The sequence below is a fragment of the Sturnira hondurensis genome, unplaced genomic scaffold (assembly GCF_014824575.4).
Source record: "Sturnira hondurensis isolate 20B ecotype Veracruz unplaced genomic scaffold, ASM1482457v3 Scaffold0022136, whole genome shotgun sequence".
Classification (NCBI taxonomy): domain Eukaryota; kingdom Metazoa; phylum Chordata; class Mammalia; order Chiroptera; family Phyllostomidae; genus Sturnira; species Sturnira hondurensis.
The window spans coordinates 10,386,128-10,413,503 of NW_028094767.1; the positions used below are offsets into that span (position 1 = coordinate 10,386,128).

At 38.9% G+C, this 27,376-nt stretch overlaps 1 protein-coding gene across 1 annotated transcript in view; it reads left to right on the forward strand.

Annotated features, from left to right (window-relative positions):
- The window catches only part of LOC118978743 (protein eyes shut homolog), a 753,210-nt gene that overhangs the window by 709,195 nt on the left and 16,639 nt on the right, over positions 1-27,376 (forward strand). The window contains exon 17 of the mRNA XM_037034365.1: positions 12,647-12,819. Within this exon, the coding sequence (XP_036890260.1) occupies positions 12,647-12,819 (173 nt within the window). The remainder of the gene's footprint in view (positions 1-12,646; positions 12,820-27,376) is intronic.

The window sequence follows — 27,376 nt, forward strand, 5'->3', positions numbered from 1 at the left end:
TAAAAACATGTACTTGCACAATGACCAGTGTGGCTCAGTTGGTTGGGAATTGCCCTACAGAACAAAAGGGCATGAGTTCAACCCCCCAGTCAAGGCATATGCCTGGGTTGTGGGTTCAGTCCCTGTCAGAGTACATACGAGAGGCACCTGGTCAATGTTCACTGGTGCTTCCCTCCTCTCTTTCTTTCTCCTTCCCCTCTCTCTAAAAATAAATAAGTAAAATCTTTTTAAGAAGACACATACTTGCATGTACAACAATTCAGGTATAAAAGTAAAATGAATGGATGGAATCTACTGTAGAATAAAAGTTCTAAAAACACCATGTAGTTGCCATAATAAGAAATGTACTTGTTTTTTTAAAAATCCAAATGCTGGCATTGTCTAGGAAAATTTAACATGTTTATTTATAATTGTTGGGAAATGGAACTGCTGAAATTTGTTCACTGAAACATTTGACTTGCATTAAAACTTATGCCCCTGTATTTATATATTTTTAAAGAATCATACACAAATGAATGTGAAAAAATGCCAACCCCTGATTTCTGTCCCCTACTTTCCACTTCCAATCAAATACTTAGGTACCTTTTGACCTTATGGGGGGGGGGGGGTGGAGGATACACGCACACACACACACACACACATATGATGTTCAGAACTACCAGTAGTAGGAGGAAGAGAAAAAACAGGTTTTTTAAAGAATGAAATGGTTACCACCATAATGGGTTCTTAAGCAGATTTTTCACATTTGCAGGGTGCTAGCTGAAACGTCTTTTGGAATAATTGCTACAAGTTTGGCATTGAGAGCACACTGGTTGCTGTCTTCAAAAAGGCCAACCAGACAGAGCTCACTTGCCTCCTGCAAAGCACCAAAAGCTGTGCCCTGGAAGCGCGGATCTGTTTTGAAGTGCTGAGCAATAACTCACACCAGATTCTGGAAGGGAAGTTTGAGGATCAGAAGAGAAGTTCAGTGGACTTCCGATAACGTCTGATTTCTCAGAGAGCGGAAGTACCAGGGCTGTAACGATGAGGTTTCTTCACTGTCCGGTAGAGGGCACACTCACGCTGGCGGCTTTTGTAGCCAGTTGCGTCCTCTGCGCTTTACCACTGGTTGTTGGTCGAGGGTCTGCTTTGTACCTGCAATAATGTGGAGTCACTCCCTTTTCTGGTTGCAGCTCCCCAGCTAGAGATGGCACTGGCCTTAGAGAGCAACGGTGGCATGGTGGCAGCTGCAAACACCCTACAATTTTTTTTTAGATTTTTATTTACTTATGTTTAGAGGGGAAGGGAAGGAGAGAGGGAGAGAAACATCAATGTATGGCTGCCTCCCATGTGTCCCCTTCTGGGAACTGGCCCGCAACCCAGGCATGTGCCCTGACTGGGAACCAAACCGCCATCCTCTGGTTCGCAGGCCTGCGCTCCATCCACTGAGCCACACCAACCAGGGCACCCTACAATTTTTGTTAATCCTCACCTGAGGATATTTTTTTCCTTGCTTTTAAAAAGAGAGGGCAGGAAGGGAGAGAGAGAAAAAACATTAGTGTTTTCTCTCTGAGAGACAATGTGGGAGAGAAACATGGATTAGCTGCGGTCTGGTAACACCCTGGCTGGAGGTGGAACCCACAACCTTTAAGTCCAGGGGAGGAGGCTCCGACCAACTGAGCCACACCACCAGGGCCACGCTACAATTTTTAATGAAGCCTTTCACTTGCTTTATAAACTGTGCATTATCATTTGCTCTCCAACTAAGCTTAATTATATCTGGAAGTACAAATTTACCTCACCTTATCTAAAAAAATGTGGCCATCCTTCAGGTGACTTATTATTAGGTGTTTTTATTTTGTTTGTTTGTTTTGACTGAGATAATGAATAAATTTAAAATAATAAAGAATGTGATCATGAAGAATGGGAAGTGCCAGTAAAAAAGTTAAGGTGAAGTTGCAGGAAGGAAATCCGCCGTAACTCCTTATCATCCCGTTTGGAACCAAGGGCCTGTTCCAGCACAAGAGCCATGTGGATTGATCTTGGAATACATGGGAATATGCAGTGCCATGTGGAGACAGACACAACTATTTGGAGATTGTTTTGATCTCCACACAAAGTTTTCTTGACTTGTGATAATAAAAGTAACGTCTTACAGCACTTTGTGGCAAAAAAGCATTTTTATATACATTATTTTCATTGCCCCTATTTAAAACTTTCTAAATTCTTCAGGGACTACTGTCCTAGCCCCAATTTAATGCATGGCAAACTAAGCCCAGGAGATTATGATTAAACAAGAGGACATACCAGCATTTTGTAAGTGGTACCACAGGACTCCAAACCAAATCTCCCAGTTCCTGGATCAAGATTCTCTCAGGACCTAAATATTAAGAAATGAATTTAAAAGCAGTTAGCAATTTAGATCACTAGGGTTGAGTACTTCTTATCTGCTGAGTGTAATCTATTCATTGATTCTCGGTTTTTTAAAAAATGTTGACGTGCCCTGGATGGTGTGGCTCAGTGGGGTGAGCACTGGCTTGCCAACCGAGAGGTTGCCAGTTCGATCCCCCCTCAGGGCACCTGCCTGGGTTGTGAGCTGGTTGGGGCATGCAAATAAAAAATCTTTTAAAAAAAACAACTTAATGTTATCTTCACTTGGCACTCATATTTTTTCCAAACTGGAAGTACATTGCCTCAGAACACATGCCCTGGGATTTCATCAATTCTCGTAAGGGCGAAAGCTGTATCTCACAGGCCAGCAGAAGAACCTCGATTTGAATAACAAATAAGCCTGAGTAAAGGGACAGATACCTCTGACAAGTTTTTTATAGGATTCTAAAATCTTTCTTATCAAATGGTGACCAATGTTTGCAATTCTCTTACTGACACAACAAAATATTTACTGTACCACTGGCATGTTAAACAAAATAGCAGAATGAGAGGTAGCTCTTGTGACTGATATAACATTAACATATGGCTCCTGAACTTAAGAGGTGGATTTTATGGTATGTAAATTATACTTGAATAATGTTGTTTCAAAACATTCAGGTTGCCACTCATGGCCATCCAACTTCAGCAGCAGTGTAAGTTTAAGGAGAATTATACTTTCCAACACTGTTTAAGAAGTTTCTTCTACCCTTGTCCCAGGCTCTCAATATAGCTCCACGCTTTTATTTTGCACCCAAATCAGAGAGTAATATTAAACTGAATTTCCTGGTAACGTAGTTGACAGCTCAAAGCTAGAGTTCAATCTTTTCTTGAAAAATAGCATATGATAAAAAATTTAAAACACTCAAGAAGAAAGTCCCAACCCAGAATTATGAATGTCATGATGTTCAGAATCAATTTTAAAAATGAAATCTCAAAGCCACTCAAAGTGTCTTAACAGCTTAATGCTATTTTTTAAAAAATTATAAACTGTAAATGCTCACTTTACTTCCACTCCTCCCAGCTGGAGGTGGAAGACATTGTTTGTGTACGTAAGAACAAGTCTTGCTCCAAGTAAGGAGGGAGGGAAGGGGGGCTTGACGAGGCTTGGACCCGGTGCTGGGCTCCTGGCAACTGCGAGAGCCCTGCTCTCCTGATCCAGGGACGTCAGTGAGCAAACACAGATGCAGCTGCGCTCTAATGCGATTTCTCAAATGAGACCGTAACAAGCCAGAGTTCATGCCAGGCCTTCATGCCCCTGGGACGAGCTCTGATGCAACAGGGAAACAGTAAACTATTTCTGTTGCTAGTAGCCTAGGTTAAAAAAAAAGTTTGAGGTTTGTTTAGTTCCAATTTAGGTCTGTATGTACATTTGTTTGGTACAAAGTGTTTTTAAGCGACTTTGACTTTATTTAAGTTGATCTTTGTTTGACCTTACAGTGACATCCTGGCTGTGATTGAGGGTTATGGGCAGCATGTTCTTTTGAAAAGCACAGTGTAGGAAAACCAAGTTACAAAACCAGATGGGGAAATGAGCCGCACAGACAATAAGTCCAGAAGAAGCTCAGAGAATGTGGCTGTAAAATAGGAAATGCATCGGAGAATCATACTAAGTTCATAAACGAGGCTTATCTACAATATGAATCTGTCAGTTAGCAAAAAACTCCCTGATCCAGAGTTTCCCAGATATTTTCTGGCTCGCAGATACCTTTGAGGATCAGGTGAAAGGTCAAAGTCCTTTCCAAGATTAATGCAGATGCCAGAAGAAAAGTGTATATTCCCAGAGCCTTCTCTGTACCACAAATGCCTAAAAGTGACCATTTCTTTGACTTCTGCTAAATGAGCGAAGTCACGCTTCGCTCACGCTTTGAGGCAGATCAGACTGTTCCCACCGGTGCAGGGGAGGAGGTGCCTGAGTCTCTGCTAGCAACAGAAAGTGTGTTGCTCTCGGGCTTCCCCTGGGGGAAGGTCTACTGTAGGGCAGCCATCCCAACACCGAAGTGAATACGTGGCCACTCCACCCCATCTCTGTACCTTCTCCTTGTCTCATTTTGCTTCAACCGACCCTCTCAGTTAGACCAAACCTAATTTCTCTCCTGTGCTCAGGCCAGAGCAATTCAGTTGTTATATCCTCTGTTTGTAGTCCAGGTTCATGCTCACCATCTACTACAAGCAACTCAGCTAAATAACTTCCCCCAACATCTCCCTTTCTACGAGGAACTGAGTTCAACTGTTAGCGGAATACAGTGTTTTGCCCCCTAACCTGGAGAGCGGAACCAAAAGGGCAGAGGCCCTTTTTTATCAGGAGGAATTTCATCGCATACTTCCGATACTCCCCCAGATATCACCAGAGAAAGGAGGCCACGGAGGAACGTGTGCGAGTGGATGATCACAGCAGCCCTTCCTTGAAAACGTGCTGAGTCTTGACACACCGTTGCGTTCCAGTGTGCCGCGAGGTTCACCCGTTCCAGCGCTTGGCTGTGTATTTTGCAAAGGCTCGGTTTTTGAGCGTGTCATTTGTCATCCAGTAAATTTTGGCAGGTTAAGAGATATCCACCCTACCACACTTACCCCCTTCTCCTAACTTGTTACTCAAACAGAATAAATCATAAAGAACAGCAATTTGACATGCGTGCGGCCATCCGACACGACAGAAGTTTTAGGAAGAGATTCAGCAGAGTTTCCTGTTTCCCGTAGAAAAATAAGCAGAGAAATAAGTCAGTATACAGAAGTGCAGTCCTTTAGGCAATGTTATAATCCCTTATTAAGTAACACATAGCTCTCCCATTATTCATATGACTTTTTTATCAAAGCACGTAGATTTCACTTTAAGTATTTTATATCTGTGCTTTTGCTTAGGCACGGAAAACCCACAAATCTGTTACCAAAACTTTCTTACAGATCCAGCTCAGTAAATTTTCTGCAAGAACTTCTTCTCCCTGCTCTCATCTCAAAGTGAGGATTTCAGTACTTTTTACCCTCATTAGCCTCAAGACACAGAAAAGAGTCTCTGATTTAAAACAATAAGAATATTTATTTGATAGCTAAGCTGAGCAAGCAGGTTTAGCAGAGATTATATGTAAACCATGGTTTTTTCACTTGAACACTGAAGACCAATAATTGTACAGGTATTGAGGGGATTAAATAAGTCACTACATACAAAGTACTTAAAGCCTGACATTAAGGCAAAGTCCAATAAATGCTGAATATTGTACAAATACATTGCTATAAAAAATTACCTCAAAGTCCTTGGGGACAGAACTGTTTTCTGTTTTGTAGTCACCCTGGTAACAAAGGGGGGATGCTCACCATTACTCCTCTTCTGGTGAATGTTAAGTAAGCAAAAGAATGATGTTCAAGGGATATTCAAACAAAGAATAGTAAATTTTCCACCATCTCATTTTCAGTTAATTTTTATATATCCATATTTTCCTAGTCTCTAGAAGTCTTCAAATTGGTGAATTAAAAGAAAATTAAATTCTTCATGTTGAGTATCTGTTGTAATAAGAAAAATTAATCCACAGATGTTTCTGATCTATAAAATCAACAATAGAAATCAAATGATTTGTTTGCAATTTCAAAATTAACCATACTTTGCCGGGCATAATGACGCACACCTGAGTTTTTGTGAGTATCACACGTAGGATCATGTAGTCATTACACCCATGGATAATGCACGTCCTTATTTTCCCTTCAAAAATTTTGGCAGAAAAATGCACATTATACATGGCAAAATACAATAAATCCATTTCACTCTAAGTGCACAAATGTAAAATAACTAACTATATCAGTAAAAACATACTCCAACACGCAGCTCTCAATTGGCGTTACGACCAGCTGTTACTGAAAATGACATTTTCTTCCGTGCTACGGCTCTAGGTTTAGAGTCACAAGAACACATAAATTATTCTTTACATATTAACAACTTAGAATAGCTAACACTTTTAATGGACCTGAGTGAGAAAAGAGTTCTATGAGTACTGCCAATGATTACTCGCTCAGTATCTTTGGAATATTCTTAGCTATTGTAGAGTAACTCCTTCAGCCACTTGCCTGTTCGGCTACTCTGTCCACCGAGAAAAGGCCTTTTATGCCCTTGCTCTCACCTCTGACTCAGGGCCCCCCTCTGAACACCCCTTTCTCACTAATGAATGGCACCATATTCTTTCAGCCATTTAATCCTGAAACCCCCAAAGACTTCCATGCGGTTGAGAAACATAGAACGGCAGTTAATGTATGCACTCCCTCCCCTATGACTAGCCATGTAATTTGCTTCTCTGTCCTTCACGCTCCTCCTCTGCAAAATGAGGATTCTAAAGGTACCCTCCTCATAGAGTCGTAAGGAGGACTCAATGAGTAAATGCATATAAACTGCTTAGAAGAGGGCCTGGTACATGTTAAGCCTCAGTAAATGCTCGCCGTGGCTACCAACTTTCATCTTCTACAGCAACACACTCACCAGATGCCTCTCACATCGACTTCAGCCTTCCCATCCTCAAACCCATTTCTCCTTTTCCCAGGCCTCTTTGCGTTCATCCGCTTCCTTATCTTAGTCATGACTCATTCACTTACTTACTTATTTATTCCCCAGATACTCAGTGAGAAATTATAATACTCCAAGAACTGTTTTCGGCCTGGGGGACTATGGCAGAGAGTAAAACAGACCCAATCTCTGCCTCGGTGGAATTAACTTATTAATTAGTCCCATGGAATTAATGACCCAGTGCAGGGGTCAGCCAACTATGTCCTGTGGGAGAAATCTGGCCCACCACCTGTGGTTGCAAATACAGTTCTGTTGGGTTGCAGCCACACCCATTTGTTTGTGGATTGTCTGTGGTTGCTTTCAATGGTGGCAGGGTTTGAGGTGTTGCAAAAAGTCTTCATGGCCCGTAAAGCAAACTTTGAATGGCCAAAGTTTGCCAACCCCTGCTCTAGTGGAAAAGATATAGTAAGGCACACAAAAATTAAATTTACATCACCAGAGAGTTTATTGTTACATCATGAAGTCATCCCATACATACAAAATTAATATTCTTAAAATACGCCTCATCCTTCACATCATTCCCCATACGTCTGCCACTTAAAAGCCACCCTATCTTGGCCCGTTGCTCAAAGCCCTGCAGCTCTGGTCTCCTCTACAGCGCCATCTTCTACTGCTCCTCACCCGCGAAGCACTCGCTCATGTAGGCAAGTCTCCCTGCCGAAGCCTTCCCCAGCTCCCTAGGATTGCTCAGGCACCCTTTCCACAGGCTGCCACGGTACTCATTTGCACTTGTCACATTGTATTAACATCGTCTGCTTACTAATCAGATCCCCCCCCCAAAACAGCAACTTCCTGAGGCCAGAAATAAGGCCTTATGTGTTATGAAATCCTCGGTGCCATGCACAGTGGCAGGCAGTTAGCCTGTAAACATATGCGGGGGGCAAAGTAGGTTTACAGTTGCTTGTATGGAAAACAATACAGTCCTTAATAAGTGATGACACAAGAATAAACTCTGTTTCATGTACTCACAACTGTAAACCTACTTCTGCCTCACCCTATGTATAAATATATTCTTTGAATGAATGCTTATCTACCTCTTTTTTTTCTACTTTTCCCACTTTATAGACACCNCACTTAAAAGCCACCCTATCTTGGCCCATTGCTCAAAGCCCTGCAGCTCTGGTCTCCTCTACAGCGCCATGGTCTACTGCTCCTCACCTGCGAAGCACTCGCTCATGTAGGCAAGTCTCCCTGCCGAAGGTGCCATGCACAGTGGCAGGCAGTTAGCCTGTAAACATATGCGGGGGGCAGAGTAGGTTTACAGTTGCTTGTATGGAAAACAATACAGTCCTTAATAAGTGATGACACAAGAATAAACTCTGTTTCATGTACTCACAACTGTAAACCTACTTCTGCCTCACCCTATGTATAAATATATTCTTTGAATGAATGCTTATCTACCTCTTTTTTTTCTACTTTTCCCACTTTATAGACACCCTACCTCACACATACACTTCTCCAAAACCTGCTCCTCCTCAGAGCAGGAGAGTACTTTTGTGGTTAAAGGAAGAAGTGTTAACGAGGTAATTTCAAGGGTTAAAAAAATGTTACACAAAGTGGAAAATAACAAAAAACTATATGAGATGTTTTATTATCTACATTTCATAGGGTTCTAAAGAAGCCAGGGGGGAAAGAAAAAGAAAAATCATTCTAATGAAAATCTCTCTTAAAATATAATGTAAGGAAGTGGTATGTGGTATTTGAAAGTGATTTTAAGTGATTTTTAAAATCTTTGTACAAATAGCTAATTGCTTCAAGACCTAAAAATTCTAAGAAGAATCATATGAGAATTTACTTAATTTAAGATGCTACTTTTCAAATAAGTCATGGAATCTACCTTATATATTATACTTAATGTGATTTAAGCTATACTTAAGATAAAAATTAATATTTTACAATTGCCAAGTCTGTCTATACGCAGTGAGATTAATTTCATTCTTCCCTTTTTTCCAAGTAATAAAAGCAAACCACTAGATGGCGCAATGATCATAAAAAAGTAATCACATTCGAATTTTTATATAAAAATTCTGTAATATGAATTACTACAGTTTTTTATTTTATGAAATTGGTAAAACAGCCTATTTTGTATAAAATATCTTTACATATATCATGCCTTGTGATTGTCAAACAATAATCAGAGCCATTTAGTTTCGTAGCAGGTTAATTTTGTATTTTGTTTTTCTCCATTTAGAAAACGTTCACAACTTTTCACACTTTTATTTTGCACAACTGCTAGTTTAGCTACAGTTAGCAGAGAAATTTTCTTTCAGCCTGACCCTCATAAACACCCTCCATAATGACATGACAGAGATTTTTGTTTGCTGTTACCATTTCACGTATGTGCCTCTGCCTCTGTCTGTAAATTCCGGGCAGACGAGAATTTGTGTTTTAAAATCCTCCTACAACCATCGTCTCACAGTGCATTGGTGAACACGTGGCATGATGATAATTATGTTCTCATCCTCCAAGTAATTCCCCACGCCGGCTGCTGGGCTCCGGCGGCACTTCTCCGTGCCCTCCCTGGGCTCCCCGTGGTGTGCAGTCCCATGGTGCGGTACCCTGCACAGCCATCTCAGCCGGGCCAGAGCTCACGCCTTACACATCTTCTGCTCATCCTGATGACCTAAGATAGTGCTATGCACAGAGCAAACACTAAAACAACAACAACAATAATAATAAGTTTTAATGAATTTGATTAAACTGCTCAATACCAGAGGAAAATATGGGAATTTAAAATTAATATGTTCTTTTTTTAAATCCTCACCCAAGGATATGTTTATTGATCAGAGAGATCAGTGATTCAACTGATTTTGAAATTAGTTGACAGAAAAAGATATGAAAGAGCAAAAGGTTAAGAACAGTCAAGACACTTCTGGACAGAAGAACAAGAGTGCAGAACTTGCCATCCTAGATATCAACATCAGTTATTAGGTCAGAGAAATTAAGACAGTGTGCTATTGGCACAAGGTTAGACCAACAAGCTATGGACAGGGCAGAGGGGCACAGGACCACTCGTAAATGGACATGGGTCCTCAGTGGAAAACAATGAACGATTGAAAAAAGATTGCTAGGATTATTGGCCACCCAGATAGAAAACTGTAATACAATCCCTACCCCTATCAATCACAAAAAGTAATTTCTGGTGTATGAAGACTTAAATGTAAAAGGAAAAATCTATAGTAGTTTTAGTAGACACCATATTGATAAAATATCTTTCCAACCTTGGAATAGGGAAATATTTTTTTAAATAAGTCACAAAAAATGCAAAGCAGAAAAGAAAATACTGAAATTTCAACTACACAAAAAACAAGAATTCTTCTCACACTGACAAATAATGCAACAGGTATGTGTATCGACATGGGTGAATCCCCAAAACGTAGTCCTGAGAGAAAGACAGTAATTGAAGAATACATGCAGTATCATTACATTTATATGAAGTTTAAGAATAAGCAAAACTGAACACTTTTCTTCTAGAGGTTTTGTGGTTTCAGGTCTTCAAATCTGTGTTTTCAGGTCTTTAATCCATTTCCAGATAATGTTTGTGAATAATAATAAGGGTCTAATTGCATTCTTCTACGTGTGAATATCTAATTTTCCCAGCATTTTTATTTTTTATTTATTTATTTATTTTTTTTATCCTCACCAGAGGAAAATTTTTACTCATTGTTTTCGGAGAGAAAGAGGAAGGGAGAGAGAAAGAGAAGGAGAGAAACATTGATGAGAGAGAGAACAATCAATTGGTTGCCTTCCATATATACCCCAACTGGGGACCAAACCCATAACCTCAACATGTGCCCTGACTGAGAATCAACCTTCAGGTTAGGGGATGACACTCCAACCAACTGAGCCACACCAGCCAGGGCAATTTTTCCCAGCAATTTTAATGTTAAATTTGCTTAGAGAAAGTAGTGGAAAGATACATGTTAAGTGCTAAAAAAGTCGGTCTTGCCATGGTCTTTTTGTTTATTCTCAATTTTATGAAACTCTTACCTATCATTTCTATAAAATGATCGAGGCTGTTAATGATGGTTGCAGAGTGTTCATTGTCCTTACCTCCTCTGCTACATGGCTTATAAACGGGTCACACAGATTGACCTACCTAGAGGACACTGTATGAGCTGCCTTTAATCTCCAGAATCTGTGGGGATTCTTTCAGCCTAATGGAAAAAAAGAAAAGAGAAAACAAGATTAAAGAGACTTCTGTTTGCTACTTGCCTTATCTTGACTTGCTGACATTAGAAATTGTACTATTGGTCACGCCTTTTAACTACCCAGACATGCTGTTAATGTCATCTATGTCTTCTTACCAGTAAGCAAGGACCGTAGTAATGAAGTGAGAGCAAGTGACCGACCGTGACCCAGGAGTCATGGATGTATGTATTCAGAAAGTAACTCACTTAGCTCTCTCACCGTCTTTTTACACCTGCTCAGGAGGCATCATCGTCCTTTGCTTGGTCCTGGATTAGAACATGGGGAAGTCAGTCGAATTTTCTGTTTTGACTCCATTAATAGACGCTTTAATTCACAAATACACTCTCAGTTCATTCATTCAAAGGGTCTACTTCAAAATGTTAACAACACTCTACCCTTCAACACTAAATCTAACCAGGGCTTACGGCACAAGTGGGAAGTCTCTGAAGGAGGTGCGAGCGAGCTGCTGCCGACCTCTCCCTACTCGAGTGGCTCCTGACTCTCTCCCAACACCACACGGGAATGGGCTTCCTTCACTCACACCGTTGTCCGATGGTTTAGTGCTCTTTGGACCTGGTGAGGATTTAAATCCAATGCTTCCTCCTATGTGCCTTGGTGTAAGGTGGACAGATTTAGGGGGGGAAATAGTGTCCATACAGGACACTTAAGATAAATTTGAATTCCAGATAAATAACAAATAATTTTTAGTGTATAGCAAACATTGCTTACTTGAAAGTCAAACATTGCACAGGATATACTTATACTAAAAATGTATTCATTGTTTATCTGACATTTAAATTTTGTTACGTCTCCTGCATTTTATCTGGCAATTCTCCCTTTAGTGGGTCCACCAGACTCCCTGCTGGGCTGCTCCCAAGATCCCTGTCTCAACCGGGAAAAGATCTCTCTTCAAACTGGGCTCTCAGTTCACCTCTCAGATTCTGCCCCAGTAATTAACTGACTACCTTCACTACCAAGTTCTCCTCGGCTACCACCATATCCTCTGGCCAAGATCCCTTTCGTACGTCCCCAAATTTACCACAACTCAGAGGGCCACTATTCATCCCTGGGCTTTGCTGCCATGGGCTTCATCTCTGGGCGGGGCGGGGGGGGGTTGGTTTGCAGCCTCCTCTGCAGCCCAGGACCCAATGGCACAGAATGTACATCAAGGCTTAAGGTTAGGAATCAGCAACTCGATTCGCTGGAGGTACTGTGGGGTGAGGAAAAGGACTTACAATGCTGTTTTGTCCAAAGAAATCATTCTTGCAAAATTCCCTTTCAATTTCGACATCCTGAACCTTTTTAAATCCTTGGTATAGATGGAGTCCGGTAATCTCATAACCAGTGACAATCTTTGACAATTTGGATCTTGGTAGTTTGAATTACAATTCACTTTGATAATCTTGGAACCTCAGTCAAAATTGCCATGGTAACAACTGACATACCAGTGTATATCTGTCCCTACTCAAGTGCTCAAATCATGTGGTCTTTTTCCTCAACCTACAGCTGTGACTGCCCCACTGGGTGGAAAGGAGCCTTCTGCACGGAGACAGTTTCCACCTGCGACCCTGAACATGACCCTCCACACCAGTGCAGCAAAGGAGCAACTTGTGTCTCACTGCCTCATGGATACACCTGTTTCTGTCCTCTGGGAGCCACTGGGGTCTACTGTGAACAAGGTGAGGCAGAACAACTCATGCTGTCCACAAATTTAAGTCACTTTCCCCTTGGGAAAGTAAAGTGAAATACGAGGTCTGTCCAGAAGGTGTCCGGCCATGTAATATAAAAAATAGAGACATTTATTGAAAAAAATAAAAGAAACATTTTATGTAGACAATGAAGCCTCAGTCTCCTTCAAAGTAGGCACCTTGGAACCTTACACAAGTTCTCCCAAACACCATCAGCTACCCTGTCATATTTTCCTGAATCTCATTGATGGTCTGAAGTCATTTCCCTTTCAAAAGTGATTTTAGTTTGGGGGAAAAATCAGAAGTCACAGGGTGCCAATTTGAGCTGTAGGGGGCAGACTGAGACACCTGGATGATTTGACGTTTTGCAAAAAAACTGCACGAGATGTGATGCATGAGCAGGTGTATTGTCGTGATGAAGCTGCTAATCACCAGTAGCACATAGCTGTGGCCTTCTGAATCATCCCAATAATTCCCACGGAGGAATGTTCAAGCTTAACACAAAATTTGATGCAGAATTGTTGCAGATTGTATTACAGTTTTCTACAGCTGGTGTGGCTCAGCCAACACCGTCATTTTTAATGTGATGGCCACACAGTGCACATGCTCACTCAACTGCTTCTATAGCCCCTGCTGACTAATACAGTGAAGTCATCATTGTTCACGCATGTGCATTCTAGTCCATTCTTCTTGACTGCCAGGTTATGTCAATGTCACGCAATTCATTCTCATTATGTTAGCAACTATGCATTCTAGTCCATTCTTCTTGACTGCCAGGTTACATCAGTGTCACACAATCCATTCTCAAAAGTCTGGCTGGACTTTTTTCCAGACAGACCTCATATATATCATAACAAAAGACTCCTCTTTTTTCTTCCTCGTATATATGACATTATATTTCATAGATAAGATGGTCTTCACAGTTCATAGAAAAATGCAACTTTGCTTTTAGAATTGTTTTATTAACTCTAAGACATCTGTATGTTTAGTCTAGATGTTCTAGGTGTTTTATGCTAAATGCAGTCTGATTGAGTGCACTTGTGTTCATAACTCAATTCCAGAAGAAGGCTCAGTCTCTGAGCTTCTTCCTTCTGTACCTTCCACTTTACTCAAAACTCTCAGGAGTAGCAAGAGGCACATACATTAGCTCCTCTGCAAAGAAAGAGACATTTCAAGGATGAAACTGCCCAAGTCCAGTGGGACCAATAGGAAACTCAATTTTCTAGATCTCATCTGCTTTGCTGTTTTTCCCTGTACCTTATAATTGACAATATTCTTACCACAGGGGCAAATTATCGCTCTACCTCTGGGGGATCCCCACAGTCTCCTGAGTCTTCCCCAAGTGGGATGTGGCAAGTGCTAAGGGTACTTCTAGATCTCAGCTGTCTCCCTTTTAATCCGTAGCTTACATAAGACCTTCTGTTTTTCCTCCACATCATAGACACACTATAGGGTGGGGGGTGAGTGGAGAGGGTGGTTTTGTTTCTTCCTGAAGACAGATGAACCAAAGTCACCCCCCCGACACATTGCCCTCCTTGCAGCTGAACAGCTGAGGCTCCTCTTCATGGACACCTCTCAGCCAACACCGGCAGGAGGGGGGATGGGTTATCCACTGCCCATCAACCCCAAAGTGCAAGCAGAAACTCCCACTGCATTTCCTCTCCTCCTGCACTTTCCTGACCCCTATCCCAGACTCCACACCCAGCTCACACTTATTATCCTTCAGACTTTGGTTCAGACCTGACTACTTTAGGGAAGCCTTCCCAGATGACACTCCTTCATGGAACAGGAACCACGCCCATTTGCGTTCATTGCTGTTGACTCTCTATTACCCATCCTACAGTGTGGAATGAAAAATGCCCATTATACATTTCAATGTAATAGTTCTAAAATAATAAGAATGGATTATGGCAGCTTTCAAGAAATAGTTCTTGATTTTTAGTGAACAACAAAGTACTCAAAACTTTAGCAAAACGGTGCACCACTATCACTTCTAAAGAAATGCCTACTAGAACCTGAAAGAAATACTGTATTTTGCTGTGTACAATGAGTACCTATGTTTTTGGCCCAAACTTTCAGGAAAAAATTTTTTTGTTTGAATTTTTTAATTCAATTATTTACTTATTTATTTGTTTATATTTAGATACTTGGGGGGTTTTATATTGTAAAGGGATTTTAGGATTTAGTTTTGAATATATTATGGTACAAGAAATTTTATGTAACAAATAATTACAAAACACAAGAACAGATACAGGTATTTCAGGTACTATCCATGTATAATGCACATCCTTATTTTTCCCTCAAAAATTTGGGCAAAAAAAAGTGTGCATTATACACAGCAAAATTTGGTAATAGAACAAGTTAGCGTAAGGGGTAGTGATAGCAACAATAGGGCAGGCCAGATTTTTGAAGCTTAAAGGCACAGTGGGTGATAAAGAAATTCAGTAACACTCTATTTCTAGATCTCAGCCGTCCCTCATAATAGCCACTCCTTAAGTAAATATAGCATAGGAACAAATGATGTACAAGTAACACTTTATCAACAACTATCATACTCCAATTGTCTAAGAAAGCATAATCATTAAAAACCAAGTATCTTCAAAACTAAAATTTCGCTTTAAATAAGTTTTCAAAGGTTGGGGTTGAGAAGAACCCTAAAACTCACTTAATCCTGATTCTTTTTACCTTGAAAGAGGTTAAAATCAAACTACGAATGAGCAGGACTGAGGATTTAAGTCTTCACACTGCCAGTCCAGTAAGTTCTCCATGACACTGTACCAGTTACATCTCATAACCAAAATACAAAAACTAGCAGTCACAGGAAATAAGTGGAAAGTTATACATCTAGGGTGTGTAAAATCAGTGAATAAAATGCCCTTGTCCCTGTGCTTTAAATTGTCTTAGGTATTTGAAGTATGTGTACATATCTGAGAAGGAGGTTGGGGGAAATTTTTCGTGCTAGCATTCCAATTTAAGTGGTGAAATCTTACTTCATCTGTGCCTTACTCCTGGAATGACTAATGGAAAAAAATGTGATCCTTCAAGTCCCTTAAAACACTCACCTACAGCTGACAGAAAGAAAATCTGTTTAAAGACAAGAGAAGGACAATGCCTGATGGGCATCTTTTCTTTTCACTATTGCCTCATCCCAAATTTCTTTGGAATTCCAGGAAGTTCTGGTGCTGTGCTAATAAAATACTAATAGACCAACCATTTGAATCCAATGGCTTTAAGAGTCACAGCCACCAAAAGTGATTCAAAATATTTGAGCCCCGTCCCAGAAGTACATGAATCCACAATGTTCACACTGTCTGGCCCAGGAACTAGCTCAGATATGTGTTTTTAAACACCCAGGGGCCTAAACCAGCTTTAAAAATGAAAATAAAGATAAAGAAGGCTGTTTGCAAACAACAGCATCTGGGTTGGATATTTCACAAGGACTGTTAATCTTAAAAAGAAACCAGAACATCCCTGACTGGGTGGTTCAGTTGACCAGAACACTGGCCCATACACCCAAAATGTTGCGTGTTTGATACCCAGTCAGCAATAGATCAACGTTTTTCTCTCATATTGATGTTTCTCTCCCTCTCCCTCTCTGTCTCTGTCTCTCTCTCCCTCTCTCACTCTCCCTCTCTCTTGCTCTCCCTACTTCCTTCCCTCCATCTCTCTAAAAATCAATAAACATAACCTCAGATGAGGACTTTTTTAAAAGAAGAAAGAAATCATAATACGTTAAACTAGGGTAGAATATTTTGCAATCCACCTTAGTCATTAAAATATTCTATTTACCTGGCTGGTGTAGCTCAGTGAATTGAGTGCAGGCCTGCAAACCACACGATCGTGGTTCGATTCCCAGTCAGGGCACATGCCTGGGTTGCAGGCCAGTTCCCAGGAAGGGACTCACGAGAGGCAACCATACAGTGATATTTCTCTCCTTCTCTTCTTCCCTTCCTCTCTAAAGATAAACAAATAAAATCTTTTTAAAAAAAGATTGAATTTCTTAGCTGTTTAAAAAATATTCTATTTAGGCAGAATTCTGGTTTACAATTATTGTTGCAAGATAGAAAATACATCCAGTTTCTTTTCTCATGGACTCAAATCTTGTTCATTTGCTCTTTTCTGGTATGTTATTGCTCTTTCCTGTTAGAATTTATGATTTATAACTATACATATAACATTTCCTGAATCCTACAATCTCTCCTCTCAATTTATTTTTTGTACATTATTGTAAATTGCCTTTTTCTTGGAACAGTTTTACACTACTAAATTCTAGCTATTGTGTATTGTTGACACTTAGCCAAATGAGATTTCATAAGATGTGTGTTTTTAACTTCTAGCCTAGCAAATATTGAAAATGTTTCTGTTTTTCTTACATTTGTTCCATCCATAGTGCAATGTTCCTTCCACTGACTTCTCATTCCCTGAGGTAAAGAAAGCCACGCACATGCCAGCATTTTGAATGAAAGCGGCACATGTTTAAGCTTCTTAGACAGTCCTTGATTCCAAAAGCACTTTATGATACACCTAGCCCTAGTTTTCATTGCAATTAATTTAAGCGAACGGAGAACTTTAATTCTTCAAGCCTTTCTCCCACAGAATGCTCTCCTGCCAACTCTGGTTCTCCTAGTAATGGAGAAAGGGGTCCATAGCACTGTAGAGGGTGATTTCAGAAATCACCACCGTGTGCTGTTTTCAGATGCTCATTTTCAGGGCCATCTAATCGTGTGGGAATACGGCAGGTAATGCGCAAGCTTTCTTCGTAGGAAAAAAAGGTATGCTTTAGTCTTCACTTCCTCACTTTCAATCCCAACATGATGATTAATAAGAGTGTGGTTCCATGTCTACTCGGTCCCCTATTTCTACAATTTTATCATACTTCTTAAAAGTAAAAAATAAATAAGTGCTAGATATGATTCCTAGGAACACACTTTTTAATTGTTTGATCTTTTTTCTGTGTTTCTCAAATTAACCTATTAAATCATAAGTGAAACTCAGTGAGAGCGTGAATAATACATAACAATGCTAAGGTTTATATAAACATTAAGCTCCTTGACGATCAGAAGGCATTCCTGGTGAGTCTTAGTAGAAAAGAAATAGACACAAGTGCCATTTCCTAGCCTCTGATTTGGACAGGAAAACTGCTCATACTTGAAAAGAGCGTATGTGAAAACCTTTGCTGTAGGGGAAATTTTGGCCGAAGTCCGGGGATAGTCCATTCTCCTTGCCAAGTACTAAATTAATGATTACTACTTTTCATAAGGTTGTGAGAGGAAGGTTAAAAACTAAGAAACGGGCATCAATGAGATGTTTTCTTTCAACAAAGTTCTTTTTATTTCCTATTCAAGATAACATTAGTAAACAGGAAGCAATCACGGTGGATTCAGCCCACTACTGTTCTACAGGTTAAGCTATAAATACCCAGTTTACCATCTGAGGAAGGCAGCTCTGCCCACCTTTTTTAAATCTGAGATGATTGACAGTGATGAGATCCAATCACAAACTTTACTTTCAAATGTGGAAAACTGAGAGAAATGCTCCCTCTAGTTTCTAATAGAAATATTAGAAAGTGCCAAGAGAACTATGACCATAGTTCTATGACCATAGTAGAGGATATAAAGATTCAAAATATCTCATTATTTCATGTCCTTCTGGTAAATTCTATATAATTTATCTAAGAAAAATAGAAAAGCAAACCTTACTCTATTGTGCTCTTCTAGTAAACAAAGAATCTCACAGCAGTGGTCATGAAATCCCTATGGTCTGAGAGGCAGAATTCTCTACGTCTCCTAGCACAGCCTCATAATGGTTATAATGAGGCATCAGTGCAAAAGAGGCCAGCTCAGGACCTAGCCAAAAACAAGCACTCCTAAATATTAGCTCCCTCCTACAAGGAAAGAAAAAAAAGTGTTAGCTTGCACTCAAATTAAGTGTATATCATGTTGACCTATAGATTCTGATCACTTTCATTTTTAAAATATTAATTAGTTTTAAACAGATTCTTAAGTTAAAATATTTTAAACCTTCTATTTTTTAAAGATGACTTTTATTATATAAAGATGCAAAACAAGTTCAAACTTATGATGAATGGAATAGACACTCGCCTCTAAAAATGACCAAATAAATTGTTTTTTAAAAAGAAAAGCAAGCCCTGGCTGGTGTAGCTCGGTGGTTGCATGCGGGCTGTGAACCAAAGGGTCACCGGTTCGATTCCCAGTCAGGGCACGTGCCTGGGTTGCAGGCCAGTTCCCAGTATGGGGCACATGAGAAGCAACCATACATTGATGTTTCTCTCCCTCTTAAAAAAAAGAAAAAGAAAAAGAAAAACAACACTTATTATCTATAGAAATATAGCAGGTTATTAAAATTTTTATTGAGAAAACACTCAGGCAATATGGGAAAATCCAAAGCACTGTAAGATAGGTTTTCTTCTTTCAAAAAGCTAACAATTTAGGTACAGACCAGGCAGAAGTCTGTTACAACTAAATAAAAGTATGTAATAAAAGTATGTAGATAACAGTGAAGGAGGAAAAAGGAAGAAATATCCCAGGGTATTGAACACTTTAATTGTTAGACAAATTGTTAGACAAATGTTAGACAACTTACTTCTGGCTAATGGAACCCGAGTAATTAGAAAGCAATGACATTAAGTTAGGTACCAAAAAAATGGATAAAATTTGGATAGACTCATATGGGATGGTGAGGTAGTTTTTCTAAGACTGAGAACCACTTCAGCAAAACCTGAGGAAGAATGCAAGGGTGCACTAGCAAAGGTGAGTAAACCTCTTCATCGTAAAGGGAAATTTATGCCAGGTAAGGTCCAAGTTATTAATATGCCTCTGAGAAAAGGAGATAAGGGAGCAATGCCAGTCACTGCGGATTTAGAAATCATCGGGACTTGCTTACTGAGCTGAAGGGGTTGTTCGTTCCCACTTGTGAAGTGGAAGGTATAATTATTCAAGGCTTAAAGCCTGAATAGCACACATGCATAATCACTGTAGTCTCCCAGAGTTCTGTAAACAAGCCTCAAGACTCCTGAAACAGGCATAAATCTTCCAACTCAAGTTGCCTGACTTTATTATTTAAGACACTTCCAAGCAGCATCAGAGACTGCTCACAGCAAAAGATACTTATGTTTGAAAAGTGGCTAAAAAGATTAAATATGCCCTCCTCCCAAGTGATCGAAAGACAAAATATGTCCTCCTCTCAGGAAAAGAAAAGAAAAAAAGGGAAAAGAAGGAAATGAATAGGAAGTGATGGAAGGGAAGGACAAGTAAGACCAAACGGGCTAGTCCAAAACATGGCATGCAACTGAGGGTAAAATTAGCTTTGGGTTTCCCAGAAGTTAAAGTAAAATGCAAAATACAGCAGGCTGCTACTCCATTGTTGCCTAATTTTTAAAAAAGCATACCAGTCAGTACACTAAGGTGTAGCTCAGTTGGTTGGGCATCATGCAGCAAAATGAAGGGTTGCAGGTTCGTTTCCTGGTCAGGGCTCAGGCCTGCGTTGTGGGGCCTGGTCTCTAGTTGGGGTCTGTGCAAGAGGCAACCAATAAATGTTTCTCCCACACATCAATGTTTCTCTCCCTCTCTTTCTCCAAAAATAAGTAATAAATAAAATATTTTAAAAGAAGAGCAGGTAACTGTGTCCTGGTCCTAAACTCTAATAAAAAAATACTGAGAAAGCTCCAATTTTAAAAATAAAATGCAATTAAACGGTATAATATATGCTATGTTTGATGACAATTTTCCAGGAAGGAAGAGACGTTATGTATGTAGTCATTTCTCATGCTGACACACAACAAAGGCCAGCGACACAAGGATAAGTCATAGTTCAATAATGATCATTATACCAGAGTTAGTAGTTTCCAATGATCTGGAATGTTACTGTGATAATATTTGTTTTGCAAAATAATTATTTCACATTTTCATTAGATTGTTACTCTTGGATATTAATTGTCGTCAGCCAAGATTTTGATAGTCAAAACATAAGCAAAGATTTAAAAAGTAAAAATTATCACTGAAGCCCTGGCTAGTGTGGCTCAGTGGGTTGAGTGCCAGTCTGCAAACTGAAGGGTCGCCAGTTCGAGTCCCAGTCAGGACACATGCTTGGGTTGCAGGCCAGGTCCCCACATATTGACATGTGACAGGCAACCAATTAATGTATCTCTCGCACATAGATGTTTCTCTCCGTCTCTTTCTCCCTCCCTTCCTCTCTAAAAATAAATAAATAAAATTGAAAACCATTTTAACAAAATAAAAAAGAAATTGTCACTGTAGAAGTCCAGGTATACTGGTTATTGATTGAAATAATCATTACATGCTTTATTTTTCAGATTTACAGGTAACAAAATTGATGTCTTATTATGCAAATTAAGTAGTTTAACTTGACATTTGTTTGAACAACCCAAAGTCTGCTTCAAAAACATGGAGTAGAACACCTCTTAGATTTTGAAAGCAGGAATCACCAGATGTCTCTAACTGTCATAAAACAATCAAGTGATTTTATAGACTACTTAATTTTTAAGCAACATTCCATCTTGATAGGTCCCAAAAGATCATTTAGAACAAAATAGCCACTCAAATAACTAAATGAGTTAAACAACTAAAGTGAGTGGTTCCGCATTATCCATCTGGGTGCTAAAGAAAGGATGCCTACAGGGATGATTTTTATTTTTTCAATAATTGATGCTTAACCATTCCTTCTGTTAGCAATTAGCCAACAGGTCCAATTGCTTGTTCACACCACTCCCAGTAAACTCCGATAATAATCCAGCAAAGAGAAAGAATGTTTACCTTCCATTTTTGTTCCAGTATGTACTTAGCTAATCTAAAACTTGTCAAACTGCTTAACTTAAAACGGTGAGGTAAAGTCCTAAGACTTCACATAGTTAAAGATGGAGAAAGAAGTTATTTTCTATACATTGGATTTTTATTGTTATAAACCTTTAAGGAATCATTTACAAGCCAGGGAACTACAGTGAAATTGTACGCACTTATCCATAGACCAAACAGCAAATAATAGGTTAATAAATGCTTCAAAATGGCTTAGTTTTTTTCTTTTTTTTTCCTTTACTAACTGAACAGAACATAGCTATAGCATTAAACATAATGAAATAGAGACCATAAAATGCAGAGCCCTAAATCTGTAATTTGCTGAGAACAAAGCATATATGCATCAGTGAAGATTAGCAACATAACCTAATGGATTTACAGTATGCAAAAATTGAAAGCTATTTATTTATTGAACAGACTATGGTTTGAGTTCATTGTGAGAAACAATGCTCTCTGGGAATTGAAGTCATCTATTGTAGAAATCTTGAGGTCCACCCCGCACAACAAGAAAGAACATTTGGTAGCAAATGACCTTCAATGGGTCTTATTTAATACGAAGTGATTAAAGAGGTGTACTGAAATAAGCAGACATCCAAAGTAAGGAAGGGATGAAAATTTTAATGCATGAGGACAATCTTGCAGAGCTTTAGGTGTTAAGAAAATGTGTGCTTTAAAAGCAAAGATGTGGGTCAGCAAGGTGACTGACTAGGAAGCTACAAACTCTCCTTCACTCGCAGAGACACCAAGTTAGTAACAGCATATGGACCATCACACCTTCGTGAGAACTACTTCTGCAGGGACCAATAGAGCTGAAACATTATTACTTTGCATCTAAATAAAGACTGGTGCAGACTAGACTCATCAACAGATATTAAACCTAGGAGGTGGTTTTGATGAATAGTAGATATGCATGTTCTTACAGTATTTCCTCACATGTCTCATACTAATTACGAGGAGGAAAAAGCCAAAATTATACAATGGAATATTATACAATGGTGTAAAAAATTCAGTCGACACCTTGAGCAAGGTAATCAAAATTAACTTCACCAATGAGGGACAAATAGATAATCATGTAGCTCCACATGAGATACCCTAAAAAGCATACATCATTATCTTATAAAGTATTGCAGCCAAGAATGTATAACCTGAATCTAATTATGAGGAAATATCAGTCAAACTCCAAATGATGAACATTCTTTTCAGAAAACAGGGAGAAAAGTCTCCTCCAGAAATGTCAGCATCATAAAAGACAATGAAGGGCTGTGGAAATGTTCTAGGTTGAAAGACAACAAAGAGATACGACAATTCAATGTAACATCTCAATTTAGATGAGATTTCTTATCCTTGGGGAAAACATTATAAAGGACATTATTGGATCAATTGAAAAATTATATTATTAACATTAGATTAGATAAGAATATAGCATTAATGTGGAATGTATTAAAAATAATAACTGTACTATGGCTATGTAAGAGAGTATCTCTCATTGTTAAGTAGAGAGAGCCATGATGGAACTCACCTTCAAATGACTGAGAAAAATATCAGAGACACAGATAGAGATAAAGGGTAGAACATTAGCAAAAGGTGTATCTGGGTACAATATTCTTTATACTATTTTTATTTTATCAATTTTCTTTTTTTTAATATTTATTTATTTATCTTTTAGAGGGGAAAGGAAGGATAGAGGAAGAGAAACATCAATGTATGGTTGCTTCTCGTGCATCCCCTGCTGGGAACTGGCCCCTGCCGGGAACTGGCCTACAACCCAGGCATGTGCCCTGACTGGGAATCGAACTGCGATCTTCTGGTTCACAGGCCCATGCTCAATCCACTGAGCTACACCAGCCAGGGCTATTTTATCAATTTTCTATAAATTTAAAATTATTTCTATATATATGGGTAAGAATATTTTAAAAGAATGCATGCAATAATTTATTAAACTGGTCATTGTATTCTCCTAGATTGGTTTAATACCTTGCCAATAAACACACGTGTGTCCCCAGATTCTCTGTGAATAATCTTCAAAGAATTTTAGAATGCTTTTTCCCAGGAGAAGAAAAAATGTACAAAACTGAAGATTCTTCATCATCACTGATTCTTCCATATATCTCATGGGCTTCTTGTTTTTAATATTCTTATCCATTTATAGTAAACAAGAATATGGTAGTTTGTCTTCAGAATATTGGCACTAAATGCATTAGTCATTTTCTTGTTCCTGTGTTTTAGTTTAGCAAAGACTATTTCATTTAGTTATAACATAAGAGTTGGTCCTCTTAATATGAAATGTTTCTTGTTAAGCCTGCCTTTTATCTGCTGATCTTTGTAAACTCCCTGTACTAGTCATGTTTGGCTGGGCAGTGATGCAGTGAGAAACACTCCCCAAATCTCAGTGGTTCAGCAAACAAAAATGTATTCCTCGTTCACACCGTGTGTCATGAAAGGGGCTTTTCTCAGAGATTCAGGTGGATGGGGGCTTTTTTTTTTTAACTGATGCTTCTACAATCACTGAGTCTAAGAAAGATAATACAAATCATACCGTGCTTCTGGCCCTGAGGCAACACATGTCATACCTGCTCACATTTCATTGACCAGAACAAATCATAAAGCCAACCTCAAAAGGGACAGGAAAGTGCAATCCTGTCATGTGCTGAAACAGAGAGAAAAACTGAAATGTTAGGTGAACAGCCTTAATGATTTCCACCCTCCCGTGTCCCAATAACCTAGACCTGGAGAATTTCAGACAAGAACATCTTACAGTGGAAATAACTAAGAAGTCTTTTTAACCTTTTAAGTTACATTTTAGACTTTTAACATGGACGGTTAAAAAAATAAGTAAAAAACAACACTATATACCCTGAAATGTTTAACGATCTCTTTCTGGAGACAATGTCTTTTGGATTTTTGAGTTTCAACTATAAGATCCTAACATAAGCCTTGGTGGATCCTGACCATTACAGAGAGTTACTCTGGGAGGATTCGATGCTCAACCACACAGAAGCACATTACTTAAAGAGACTCTGGAAACAAAATAATTGGAACAGGGTGCACAGCCCCTTAGGACCACACACTAAATTACAGTCAATCAGTGGATTTGTCCTATATTAGATTTCCATTCAAGTGCAGTCCCAAATTGTAAGATTCAATAACATAAATTTTAAAAAGATTGAAGTGACTATATTCTTCAAACTTCAAGTTGACTGAAGATACTCTTCTATGTAGCTCCCTCTTGGATTTATATAAAAATTATAGCATCCAGATTTCACTATTGCAATTCTAAATGAAGACGAAAAACATCTTCTCAGCAGCTTTACTTGCAGCAATTGTTGGGGGGGACTGTTAGAATTAGAACAGAGTCAGAAGGACTGCCACAATGTCCCTGGCTCTCGGCTCTGAAGCTGTAGTTACTCCATGTTTCTCTTAACTATACTTTTACTTCCAGACAGGAAACAAATCTTTCCACATAATCTCCTGCTCTGTCCTACTGAGCATATTTTCAGCAAAAAAAAATTTGGGAAGGTGCTTCCCTTTGGGTCAGTATGAAAGCATGTCAGCACGTGGGCACAGGTGAGGAGCGCAGCCTCCCACCTGCAGGGCTGTGGAGGGTCAGAGGCCCAGGGCAGCTTGGCTTAGTGTTGGTGGTTGGGAGGCAAGGGGAGAGATTGAGTTATGGAGGTGATAATTAACATTTTACAGCCAACTACAGTTTACAAAGCCCTGTGTAATCTTGTTTAATCCTAAGAACACTAAGTAGAATTTATTATTATTTCTATTTCATGAGCAAAAAAAAAAATGGAGAATTGGACATGTTAAGCGACTTGTCCTAGATTACTTTCAGTAGCTAGCAGAGTAAGGGCGGGTGCCCAAAATAGTAATATCCAGCCGAGCAACACCAGTGACATAATCAAGAAACATGCTAAATGCTTTAGGAATCTCCATTAAAGACCCAGCATGTGAGCTGTAACTTAAAGGAAAGTAAAATTATGAAAAGGTAAAAAAAAATCTTTATAAAAAAGAACAAAAATTAAGAAGGTGCTTCCCTTTGGGTACAGAAGGGAAGAATATTCATCAGTCAGTTGTCCAGTTTGTCAGGAGTGTGTGTGCATGTGGGTAAAGAACTAAGGATCTAAAACTGGTAGAGTCGGTTAGGGTCAGAGTTTGGAAATACTTGAATGTCCAGCTAGGGTTTGGATTACGGATTTAACTTTTGGTGGCTGTTAGTACTGAGAATCCCAATATTTCTCTTCTTTCACTGTAAGAAGATTATTAAATCAAATTGTGACAAGTTTGTAAATCTGGGCAACTTATACCTGTTGCTTGTTTTCTTTCTTTTGGCTCCATCAGATATTCATCAAACCAACTATTTCAGTGGTCTCTACCATTGAGAGAAATCCCAATGTTTTGCTAATTCAGAATTCCCAATATGATCTCTTCCTACCATCACATCACATACCTTACTTGCCGCTTTCTTCCAGGTGCAGTGCCATCCCCTTCTGGTCCACGATGACGATATAGGTGTCTGCTCACTCAGGTCTTTTTTAATGTTTCTCAATGAAATTTTATAACTTTCTCCCAGAAGTTCTTACATGAACTTTGTGAGATTTACACATTTTAATTAAATTTTCTCACTGATACAAAGATAATTACCATGTTAAATATCAAGTTTACATACTGTAATCCAGTAAAATCTTATAAATTTTGATATGCATCTGAGACTCATTTTTTCCTATAAACAATTATTTAAGCCCTGGCTGGATGGACCAGCTGGTGAGAGCATTGTCCCACACACCAAAGAGTTACGGGTTCAACTCCCAGTCAGGGCACATACCTAGGCTAGGGGCTGAGGGTACATAATGGAAGGCAACTGATCCATGTTTCTCTCTCACATGAATGTTTCTCTCTCTCCCTCTCCCTTCCTCTCTCTCTAAAATTAATAAATGTGTCCTTGAGTAAGGATTCAAAAATAATAATAAAATAAATAGATAATTATTTAACATAAAAATAATGACAACTTTGTTTTTTCCTGTCCGATTCTTATACCTCTTCTTTCTCTTTCTTTCTTTCTTCTTCTTCTTTTTCATTTTTTTGCTTATAGCAGTGACTAAGGTCCTATGTAATCCTAAATATAAGTGATAATTGTGGGCATACAGCTTCTTCTTATTCTTTAATGTCTTTAACACTTGAGTATGAATTATGATAATTGCTATATGTGTTTGGTAAACTTGCTTTATTAGGAAACAAGATTCTAGTCCAAATTTGCTAAGAATTTTAATCATTCATGGATCCTGAATTTTATCAAATACTCCTTCATTGATTGAGATAATCATATGATTTTTCTCCTTTAATGTGGCACATTATGTTGCTGATTTTCTAATGAAAAACTAAATTTATAATTTCAAGAAAAACTCAAGTTGGTTATGATGTCTTTTTTACATATGGAATTGGATTCTGTTTAAAATTTTAACATGGGTACAAGTGAGATTTGTCTGTGTTTTTTTTTGCATAATTTCCTTCACAGGATCTTGTTATCAAGCTTATTCTATACTCAAAATATGAACTGGGATATATTATCTCTTTCTACATATATGGAAGAGTTTATGTAAAGTGAGAATCATGTTTTAAATAATTGGTAGAACTTGCTGATATAATCATCTTGGCCTGGTATGTTCTTGTGGGAAATTTTTGATAACTGATTTATTGCTTTAATTTTTATAGGCACA